This window comes from Nannobrachium achirus (genome assembly GCF_963921795.1).
Source record: "Nannobrachium achirus genome assembly, chromosome: 10".
Lineage (NCBI taxonomy): Eukaryota > Metazoa > Chordata > Actinopteri > Myctophiformes > Myctophidae > Nannobrachium > Nannobrachium achirus.
In genome coordinates, this window is record NC_137819.1 from 31024181 (window position 1) to 31036564 (window position 12384).

Genomic DNA, 12384 nt, shown 5'->3' on the forward strand with positions numbered 1-12384 from the left:
TCTCTTTCTCTCTACTATGTGCTGTTACAATGTCTCCCACTTCTAATGACATGCTTTCCCTCGCTCGCACGCACACAAGCACACGCACGCAGACAGACAGACAGACAGACAGACAGACACTCACTCACTTTTACTGACTTCTGCCCGCCACTCTCCCAGTGACACACACACCCTGTCCTCCCTCTCTCTCCCTCCCCCGTCTCTCTCTCTCTCTCTCTCTCTCTCTTTCTCCGCTCCACCACAGTATAGTAGAACACGTTGCTCTGCTTACAGCTCCAACAGCGTGTAGTCAAGCAGAGTGTGCCTGGTGCTGCTCTGCTGGACTGGTTGACACACAACCTTTAGAGGAGAGGAGAACAGGAGGGGAGCAGGACCTATCCCTCACTCTCATCCCCCCCTTCTCCCTGTGTTGGACCACATTCTCCAAGAGAAGACGAGACGAGAAAAGAGAAGTGACGAGGAGAGAAGAGAAGTGGCGAGAAGAGAAGAGAAGAGACAGTTTGCACTGTGTTCCCTCTTGTATTCTTCACCCAACAGCTACACCCAAATGCTTGATTATACTTGGTTGCATTCACTACGTGTCACAGCTTTCAGATATAGCTGATCCTGTCGATTTTGTGGTGTGAAACACCGGAGTGCAACTACGTACAGATCAGGCTTAAGAAGTAGAAGAACTTAGAAGGAGGTAGAGGCACACAGGAGTTCTTCGCCGTCCATTCGCCACACAGCTGAAAACAAACTTTGTGCCAGGGAGCAGGTGGGTGAGATTTGAAAGAACAGGAGCTGGAGGAGGAGGAGAAGGAGAAGTTGACTTAAAAAGTCAAGAGGAGGACGGAAGCCTGACCCTCGGCCACTTTGTGTCTCCGTGGGCGGCGGGGCTGTGGAGGAGAGCGGCCGGCCGGCGTGTCGCCACGCGCACTGACCCATGTGGCAGGAGGCACTGCGGACGCGCGGACGCTACCTGCTGGAGAAGGGCGATGGGGGAGAGGCGGGCGAGGGGCCCGAGAGCCTGGTGGACATGTGCAGCACCCCGGGGCCCCACGGCGCCGAGGTGTGCACTCCGGGGCCCCATGGCGAGCTGGAGGGCGAGAAGCCCCAGGACTGGCTCTACGAGTCCTACTACAGGATGAGTCAGCAGCATCCTCTCATCGTATTCCTGCTCCTCATCGTCATGGGAGCGTGTCTTGCTCTGCTGGCCGTCTTCTTCGCTTCGGGACTGGTGAGTCCTACCGCGCGGGCGCACGTGTGTGTGTGCGTGCGTGCTTGCGTGTGTGTGTGTGCGTGCGTGCGTGCTTGCGTGTGTGTGTGTGCGAGAGAGAGAGAAAAAGACTGTTATTACTTGTGTTGACTGACCACTGTGTCTGTGGATGCAGGCGATTTTGTCATTGTGTGTGCGCGTTTCCGTGCGTGCGCGTGGGCACACTGAGGGAGGAACTACTGTACTTGTATGACTGTTTTCAAAGTGCTTTTGTTTTAGCAGGAGAGAGAGAGAGAGAGAGAGAGAGAGAGGAAGGAAGCGAATAATGGCAGAAAATGTAAGTGAGAGGTCGAGAGAGAGAGTGTGTTGGACCTTATTGTGTGTGTAGTTATGTAGGTGACAACACACCGTTGTCACCTACACAAAGCGGCACCGTGACGGCGTCGCTTTGTGGAATGATTGGAGAGCAAGAACATTCAGCACCAACACGTGGGTGTTAGTGCTCGCGGCAAGTGACCGAGACAAAACACCTAACCAACGATTTTTTATACACCATCTCTTTTGTTGGGAACTCAAGGTCACTTGTCCTGCCTCTCTTTGAAAACTGACCCATTGTTTTATTTGTACTGTATATCGTATATCTCCAAGTTTCAAATGTGAACATTTTTTTCGTAAAGCAAAGCCCTGCTTCATCACACAAGACTGTCACACAGGACTAGTGAAAATAGCTAGTATCTACAAGCAATTGGCTATTTTGGTATGGTATGGTTTTATTGCTTAATCCCTGAGTCCAACGGTTTTGGACATACAAGGTTTTCACCAGACAACGACGATATACAGCATAGGTATAGGATGTAGTTGTCCCTTTTGTCCATCGTGATGTGCTGCCTCTCAAAGCGCCCCCGCTCTCTCTCAAAGCATCCGCCGCACTCCACAGGCTGTCGATCCAGGACATGTAATCGTCCCTTTGTGCATCATGCACTTTCAAAGTGCCCCCCACTGTCAAAGCGAGGCTGTTTGTCAATGCATTTGTATCGCTCTGAATTGAGCTCTGTAATGTCCTTGTCCCCTTGCACCCCTTTCCCATTGGGTTCCCTCTCTCGCTATATGTTATGTGGGCCCATCGGTAGTTTTGAAGTGGCTTGTTCAGTGAGCCGTGGCTGCTTTTTAGACAAAGAAGAATAGATGGATATTTGGAGCAAGGGGCAGGGCCGCCATGGAGAGAGAGGGGGCGGATGTTGTTGTAAGTGTTTTAGCTTTATCAGTGCGCTCGCAGAAACCCCAGCAAAGCATGTCTAATACAACTGTTTTATCTTATTCCACCCATCAGGGCTTAGACGCCTCCGCCCCCCCTGTGTGTGTGTGGTTGTGTGTTTGGGTGTGTTTGTCTCAGGAAGTCTCTCATTTCCTACTGATGCTTATCTTAAATTTCCAGAAAAAAAGAAAATCATTCTTGCTCTCCTATGTGGTCCCAGCTTTATTGATTTAAATGTGTGTATGTGTGTGTGTGTGTGTGTGTGTGTGTGTGTGTGTGTGTGTGTGTGTGTGTGTGTGTGTGTGTGTATGTGTGCGCGTGTGTGTGTGTGCGTGTGCGTGTGTTTGAGAGCGTGCACAGAAATCAAGTATGAGTCTCTGACACATGACCATTTTGCAGTCAGCCAATTACATGCCTACAGTATGTTAGCTAATGACATTTGGACAGTTTAATTGAGATCCATTGTACGTCGTCATTGTAATGGGAACATTGGAAATCTTTGAATTAGTCTGAACAGAAGCTATTCATCTCTATGATTTGCATCACTGAACACGCCAGTTAAACAGCAAGACACATGTTTTATTTCCCTGTGTCCCATATCTCACCCTGGTACTTTCTATAATTTAATATTCTTATCTCAGCCTGGGCGAGAGATTATATTTTTGCCCCTGTGTGTATGTGTGTGTGTGTGTGTGTGTGTGTGTGTGTGTGTGTGTGTGTGTGTGTGTGTGTGTGTGTGTGTGTGTTAGTCTGGAGCAAACTGCCGAGCCAATCGGCGGCAAAACTTTTTTGCGCATGCTGCCAGCAGGACAAATATTTTTCCAATCTGTCAGCTATGTCATTTCAAATGATTGTAAACGCAGACCTACCGTCCTGGAGTACAATATGAAGGAGTCATTCGTACTGTAAGCCCTATGGCTGGACATACAGATCTCCATATATGGGCATAAAAGGGATCTCCATATACAGTATGGGCATAAAAGGGATTGTATGTATGATGTCAGAATCCATGACCAAGATAGATGGCCAAGACTGATGGCGCAGAACGCTTTTCGCCCTTAGGCGTTTCACTGATTATCGTTGGATAGGATTTTGTCCACAATTCCATGCTGTCTTGATGAGGTACCATAGCAGAGATAACAGGCAAACGTTGATCAAAATAACAATTCTTCTACATTCTCAAATTAAGTAGACTTTTTTGTAAATTAAGTAAGGTGTAATAATAATGTAAGGTAATAATTTAACTCTTGAGAGTGTAAAATGAACCACCTGGAACCCCCTCAAGGACCACTGGTGGAGAACGATTGGTAGAGCTACAAAGCTCTGTGCTTTTTTCATACAGTTTTACAATTCCTCAGACACATAAATCACACATTGATTGTAACCGCTAACGTTACTTGTTAGTGCTGTGATAGTTTTTGTATTATCACAATAGGCCAAATATCCGTTGACCCACTCAATGTGGGGGTAGCCTATAAATGTTTGGTGGTTATTGTGCCCTGTATTGTCCGTCCTGATGAAGGTCACAATGACCCAAACGTCGAAATAAAGCTACATTCTTTTTGCAAGTTCTTGTGCAGGTCCCTTTCTTTGATTTTATTATCAGAGATCCCCTTTTTGATTATACGCACGAAAAAAAAAAAAAAAGTGAAAATAACCTAACAAGCTCACAATGCATCGCATGAGCTACTGGCTATTTTCACTACTGAAAAATCCCTGAATAAGTTATGAATTCATGACGTTTTAGATTTTTTTCTTTTTTTTGGGGGGCGGGGGGGGGGGGGGGGGGTATAATATATACATAGAGTAATTAAAAACTAGTCAGACGCTTCAGGGCGACAAGTGACCTCGCCCTAAAGAGTAAGGTCGCACCATGTCTTGGCTGTGTGGCCAGTGATGTATCGGACCAGTTACCCATATATGGAGACTCCTGGTACCCATATATGGAAATCCATGTACTGTATGGAGATATGCTGTGAAATGCCAAACTTGCTTACTCAGTTATTCGTTATTTGAATATCCTATGACGTCTATCACATCTGACATCATACATACAATCCCTTTCATGCCCATACATGGAGATCCATGTCAGAACCAGCCACACAGATATGGGCTGTCTTCCTCCATATATGGGAATTCTCATCCAAGTACTAACCAGGACCGACCCTGATTAGCTTCCGAGATCGGACGAGATCGGGTGTGTTCAGGGTGGTATGGCCGTAAGCATATATGGGCATTCCCATATGAAGTCCTGTTAGATATGGGCTTAATATTGATGACATCAGGGATCTCCATATATGGGCATAAAATGGAGTCTGTTAGAGTGGTTCCCATGACATCACAACATACAATCCCTTTTATGCCCATACATGGAGATCCCTGTCTGAACTGGCTGGTTCAGACAGGGATCTGAACCAGCCAGATGACACCTGTTTATGCCCATATATGGAGATCCCTGCTCTGGGTATCTGACATCACTGTGATGTCAGATCCCTGCTCTGGGTATCTGACATCACTGTGATGTCACCTCTGATGTCACCTGTGATGTCACAGTGATGTGTCAGGGGAACCACAGTGTCAGGAATTACCCATCCAGACGGTTCTGACAGTAAACTGCGACCTATGGTCGCAACAAAATGTAGGAAATGGGATATTTCTTCGCGACCCATAAAAAGGGACCCACAAATGAGTCCTGACCCACTGTTTGGGAAACGGCGGTCTAACAACCTAGTTAAAATAAGTTCCAGACTGCAGTGGAAATGTAATCTCTAGCTGTGTCTGTTGGCATCCTCCAGTGTCTCTGCAGTGGTTGGGAAACAACCAGCTGAGAGCCTCATCATCACACAGTGGTGAAACCCTTCCCCAGAGAGCGTCTACTCAACACAACATTGGACTGCACTGTTGGACTCCATTTGTCTTGGCTGAGATGAAAAAAAAATAAAAATAAAACATTCCATTATAGAAGACCTGTTTTATTATTATCATCCGTTTTGTTGGAGGATGAACAGTGATAACCTCACATTCATTGTTTAAAACAGTGTTTCTCAATCTTTTTTGGCTTGAGTACCCCCTTTGATTTCTAAATGCAAGTACCCCTTTACCTGACGACAACATTTTGCTCATAAAACTGCAATTAAAACCAACACCAAAACCAATAGTGGTAGGCCTACCGGTATATGTGATGATGCATTTCAAGAATATAAAATCACAAATAAGAAATGGAGTGAAAGAGTTTAAAACGGTGCCAACTTTCAAGCACATCCCAGTTGCCTGGTACCATGTGATTATTTGGGTTAGCAATGTTTTTTCTCCCTCCTACTTATATTTTTCTTTTTTGGGGGCATTTTCTTGCTTACCCCCTGAAGTACCTCCGTGTACCCCGTACTCCCACTTGAGAATCACTGGTCTAAAATGTCAACAAAAAAAACAAACATCCAGAATGCATGAGCAACATCATCTCTCAGATGAAGAACGGAGGTTGCAGGCTATCTTAACCACTTCTTTTCAAATGTATTTATTTAGCGAACGCCAAGTCCTTGATGCCAGTTGCTAGCTGCCTTCCTGGTCATTTCGGCTTGGGAACTGTGACCAGGATTCTTTGACTTTGCTCTCAGGTGTCGTCTCTTAGGCCCTTATTAGACGGAGACGAATTTCTAATTACCAGGTAGTTTTTAGTAGTAAAACGGCCATTTTGACACACGGAGACGCGTTTTTATGACCTAATCCGACACTTTTTTGAATTCGGGTCTGAAAGTGGAAAAGTGCGTTTTCGCATCAAATACGCAGCTGTGTAATAAAGGAAATCGCCGGCGAGGGAGAGTGCGATGATGTCATAGCCCCCCTGCTCCCCCTCCCCGCTGCATAACAGTGTCAGTCTGTCATACTAACCGAAAATGTATTATTATTATTTGTGTTATTGTAGGCCTAATTAAAACCCAGAAAATAGCCAAAACTGAACACATAGTGATCTATTAGCCCAAACCTCATTTGGAAAATATCAGGAGTAGGCTAGCCTATATGAAAGCCTTTTAAAAATGTTTATAGCCTACAATTGGAATCCTTCTCCAAACCAATCAATTACAACTGCCAGCAAAAGACGTAAAGATTATGTAGGTCAGATCAATTTAGTATTTAGCACAGCTGGCTACTATACAGCTCGTTTGACAGGAGTCGCAAGCCCACTAGGCTACCAACAGCTCTCCTCTCATCAAAGTTACTTTAAACCAGTATTCCATTCTCAGCCAACTAATTATGAAATCCATTTATTTCCGAGTTTCCAAGAGACCGACCATTTAATGATTATTAAAGCCCATAGTTGTGCGTCCCTCTCTGCCTTCATGTGCCGATCCATCCACTTGCAGTGCAGCCGTGCGCTGTTCTGATTGACAGCGAGGAGCTGTAAACGGTACACTTTATCGTGTAACATATTCCAGGCAATAATGCATTCCCCTTGTTTTTACCTAAAAACTGGATTAATTCTTCAAAATGTGGACTACATCACGTCACAGATGCAGCGCACTCAAGGTAATTATTGTGATTTATCCAGATGCTTTGCAATTAGGCTACTCACACGAGTAATGAATATGCTGACAGACAGACAGACAGATAAAAGAAACAGCTCATATCACAAAAAACGTCCTCCTATCGCTCCTAACTTTTACTGTCCAGTCAGAGTCCACGAATAGGCCACTCGCTCATAATGTCACAAAATTCTCCTCCTCCTCCGGCGCTGCTGGCGCTCCTCCCGCCAGCAGCGTCAGTTCTGCAAATGCAAAGGTATGGCAACATGGCTGTTGTCTTGCACGTGTGAAGGCATGCATGCAATACACCAGTCATGTTGCCAATACTTTTTAGCAACAAGCATGATGAATTCATTTTAAGAAGTACATTTTATTATTTTCTCCTGTAATCAAGGTACGTTATACCATACCCATGTGCGCCTCTGTCTGTAGTCTACTCCACTCGCTGCCTCGCTCGGGTTATGCATTTTTTCCGACTTTATATCGCCCATCCCCATAGATAATGTCCAGAAATTTGCTCCATATAGTTCCAACCTTCATCTTCCAGGTGGCTTTTTAAAAAACCTCTACGATTTAACTTCAGCCAACTGGCTGCACCGCGGGACTCATTGAATATGCGAACAGAGTTCAACAGACGATAATAAAATGGATTTGGGAGCATAGCATGTCTCATTAAAAACAACATAGGCTATATTTTATAGTTGAAGGGTAAATACACAGTAGCCTATATGTACGGGCATATGTAGGCTACTACAGCATTTTGCATGACATGGTGCGTTTCGTGTAAACGCAGACAATACGAATCAATGAGGAGCCAATGCGAGGTGTAAAGGCGATCTCATTTTGATAACGAATCCAAAATGAGATCGGCAGCGTCTCCGTCTAATAAGGCCCTTAGTATTTAGTCTGCTGGAAGGATCATTTGCTTCCCCAGGAAGCAACCTTCCCATACCTGGGTACTGACACAGGACGCGGCGTGAACGCTGATCCATTGTCCACCAGTGTTTTGAAAAGTGGTTTAAAAATAGATAGATTATAGATGGTCTATTTTCACTATTTGATTTTGACTATTTTTCACCTATAATGACAATCCCAAAAGAGGGATATGGCAGGTAGAAAATGGTAAAATAATAATAAGTTATTGCAGCTGTTTATCTATCTATACCGTACACGTACAATAACAGATTCTGCGTGTGTGTGTCTTGGACACAGTCCGACCTATTGACCTCAAACTTGGCGTGAGTTCCAGATGACCAATGGTTTCAGAGAAACGAAATACCACAAATATCTCTATCTGTCTGTCTGTCTGTCTGTCCGCACCACCGCAGTGGGACACACCAAGTGTCCATGTGTTATGCAGAGTGGGCAACCGGCTTCGAGCTTTGTGTCATGTTTTGTGTCACTTTGTCAATATGCTATGTGGTACAATGGAACAAATAGTACGACATATGTGCTCATGTGTGAACAAAGCCGAAAAAGAAGAAAAAAAAGAAATACAACGGGTTCAACATGTACTGTACATCAGATAAAAACAGTATAGCCTATCACAAACATCTGGGATGTGGGGGCGCCCGCTGGCCTGGTGGTCAAGGCGCATACCACATACTAGGCTATGATGCCTGCTGGCGTCGCCGGTTCAATTCCCGATCCGGACGACCTTTGCCACATGTCATTCCCCATCTCTCTCCCCATTTCCTGTCAGTCTACTATCCTATCAAATAAAGGCATAAAAAGCCCAAAAACAAATCTTAAAAAAAAAAAAAAAACGTGTGGGATGTGTATTCCCAATTTGCATCGCTCCCTATACTTGCATGGCCCCGGGTTGGCCAGTGCCCTTGTCTCATTTCAAAACAAGTGTAGGCCTACAGTACAGCTGTTTTTTTGTTTAGTTTTTTAACTGAGAGAGGGTCCTCGATGCACGTCCCACTGGGTGACCCCGTGGCAGACCAAAGACCAGATGGAAGAAGTATATATCCACACTGGCTTGGGAACGCCTCTGTATACTCCCGGAGGGATTGGAGGAAGTTGCTTAGGATAAGGAACTCTGGAGATCTCAGTTGGAACAGTTACCCCCGTGACCTGATTCCGGATAAGCGGTTGAAGATGGATGGATGGATGGAGTCACACACCACCCTGACGGCCCCTGGACCCCACTTTGAGAATCTTTGCAGGACAGGGTGTGCCCTTTGGCCTGCTTTAATAGAGCGGCCTGTCATTGTCATGCTGGGAATGGTGCACCCAGAGACAGCTTGTTGATTATTGATGATTTCCATATCTAGCCTGAGAGCAGAGTGAGAAATATACGACTCACACTGCTTAATGAATATTCAACAGGCTTCCAAACATGAAAAGTGCATATCCCAGGTCATGAATCATGATTGGCTATACTCAGAGACTCACAAATGTCCACACACACTGTTTGAAGTGTGTGTGTACAAGAAGCACCGTCTCCTCCATATCGGTGCTTCTTGTATCCATAGACTATGATTAGTCATACAGTATCAAAGAGATTCTGAACTTGATGAGTGCATCTACCAGTATTTGTGTTCAAGATGTTTCCTTGTAAAATGTGAACATAAATAAATGATTAAATGTGTGTGTGTGTGTGTGTGTGTGTGTGTGTGTGTGTGTGTGTGTGTGTGTGTGTGTGTGTGTGTGTGTGTGTGTGAATAATAAAAAATATGAAAAAAAAAACACGGTGTGTATGAATATGTGAAATCCAAGCTACAGTTTAATCTCCCATTTTTCTTTCTCTCGTCTGTCTCTGTTTCTGTGTAGTCTGTTCTCTTCCACTGTTGGTTTGCCCTGTCTCTGCTTAGCTCCCAGTATAATGGTCTGGATAAGCCAGACTCAAGTAAAAAGGGACATAATTGTTGTGGTTGACAATGCAGTACATTAGGGCAGGCAGACGGGGTCCTCTCCCCGTCTCTCTGTCATGTCCGGAAATGGCTTTAAATGGGCTTAAATGGGTTTAAATGGGTTACAGCCAGAAAAGTGCAAAGTGCGCGGTAGGCCTATTGTCACTATAAGGGAAAGTGGCACAAACCACTGTTGCCTAAAACCGGGACCCTAAAAGCAATGCGCGCGTTACCGCGCACGCGCGTGCCATTCTCTAATGTTCGTGCACGCACACATACACACCGCAGGGTTGCATACAGGCAGTGAGTGATTGACAAACAGTCTTAGCGTTGAAATCAGACACGCAATGAATTTGTTCATGTTTTCTGATTGTTTAGGTGAGCATGTTTACATGAAAAGAACATGTTAAATGTCTATACAACCACTGAAAACAGCTAATATTTTAATTCTGGCGAAAACTGGGACAATTTTGTAGTGAATGTTGAAAACCGGGACATATTAGTGTTTTAGAGATATTTGTCAGGACACCGTGACACGCAGCTTGAAAACGGGACTGTCCCGGCCAAACCGGGACGTCTGGTCACCCTAGTGTACATGTATGAAACTTGGAGTGAATGATATTGCTGTTTGATTGATTGATTAATGGATTAGTGGATTTTTGTCCTGGGGTTTTTAGTGAGGGTTCTGTCGTCATCCCTGGGGTTTGAATCCTGGTCGGGTCATACATCTGAAAAGACTCTGAGGGACCCAGTGCCTCCCTGCATGGCACTCAGCATCAAGGGTTGTATTGGGGGTAAGTCCCTGCAACATACTAGCGTCATGTCCAGGGGATGGATGTACTTGTACATCAAGCTGCCTCACGCTACAGAAACAGGAGATAGGCTCCTGCCCTATGGGCCTCATGGCTCGGCAAGGCTTACTTACTACTTACTTTATGCATCATGTCTAGTTAGCCAATCTAGATCAGCATTTCAGTGCGAAACACCGGCATGCAACTACGTATAATCCGAGTGCAGTGGTGTAAAGTCACTAAGTTACTCAAGTACTGTAAGTACATTTTTTTCCTTTTTTTTAATTAATTTACTGGCATGTTTCCAATTTTCTATACTTTTACTTCTACTCCGCTACATTTCAGAGGCTATATAAATATTGTACTTTTACTCCTCAACAATTATTTGAAAACTTTAGTTAGCAGTTGCTTTTTAGATTTTGATTATTATTACAAAACATGCATTAACAATAACCACGTTCAGCTCTATTCAATTTGGCTATTGGAAAATAGCCAGTCTATAAGCTTGTAGATCTGCTATTTTCGAAAGAAAGATTATATAGCCTTTTTGGAAACTTGTGGGAAAACGAGTACTTTTACTTTGAGTACTTGAGTGTATTTTAATGCGAACACTTTTGTACTTTTACTTGAGCACATTTTGAATACCAGACGTTTACTTGTAGCAGAGCATTTCTTGTGGTATCAGTACGTTTAACTAAGTACAACATGTGAGTACTTCCTCCACCACTGTCCAAGCGCCATTCCCCCTGCTGGTCCTGCTAACCCTCCCGCTGTGTGAAGTGTACAACCTGCCAGGGTCTTTATCACCGGTGTGGATCTCGGCATCATTGCGGTCACGTATTTGTGTGAGTTTGCAGACTGGCTAACGTCCTAATTGGGATTCAGTGTGTGCTCCGAGCTGACTGGACGGTTCCCCTGTATGGGTCCCAAGGGTTAGTCCAACCAGGCGCTGAATAACACCATTAATACTCGTACCGACAGAGGTTAGAGGTGTACTATAGCAGCACAGAACTCGGGGGGAAAGAAAGATACTTTATATGGTTTATATGGTTTGGGGATTTTGTATGATTCATAGCGGTTCTCAACCTGTGGGTCGGGTCCGATGACGTAGTCGATGTGAGCACGCCTTATAGGCACCCACTACGTCATCGGACACAAATGAATAAATAAAGCAAACATCTTTTTACGGCTCCAAACTGATTTTGAATCATTTTTTGGGCCAAGTATGGCTCTTTTGATAATAAAGGTTGCCTAGTACCCCGTGTCTAAACAGTGTGTGTGCGCGCGCTTATGTGCGCGCGTGTGTGTGTTTGTGTGTGTGTGAGAGAACGAGTGAATTTTAAGCACACTGTTAAGCGTTTGGAGAAAGGTCTTTGACGTTTTTACCATTCATCGCAACATTATTGAAACCTGAATTATTGGCTTCAGATGACACAATACACAGGATGTGATTCAAAGCACTGACGCATTTACAGGATTCAAGTGATTTTGTTTCACTGAATAAAAAGATGGCCTTGCAATGGTGCTGTGCAGCAGTCAGATCAATGTGATTCATCCTTACTTCAATACTACTTCAGATGGTTCATGTGGGTGTTGATGCGTAGTTTTACAATTTACAATTACAACTTACAATTTAAGCATTTAGCAGACGCTCTTAATCCAGAGCAACTTACAATAAGCAAGGTAATACATCAGTATCAACGTCATCAATACGTCAAATGGAAAGAAATAGTAGGCAAATATAACAAAACAGGTAGACCAA

General features: G+C 44.4%; 1 protein-coding gene across 1 annotated transcript in view; it reads left to right on the top strand.

Moving 5' to 3' along the window:
- The first annotated feature begins 322 nt into the window (after positions 1-322).
- The window catches only part of LOC308292197 (adenylate cyclase type 2-like), a 76015-nt gene continuing 63953 nt past the window's right edge, over positions 323-12384 (top strand). The window contains exon 1 of the mRNA XM_080734489.1: positions 323-1219. Coding sequence (XP_080590615.1) covers positions 926-1219 — 294 coding nt within the window. The 5' untranslated portion in view covers positions 323-925. The remainder of the gene's footprint in view (positions 1220-12384) is intronic.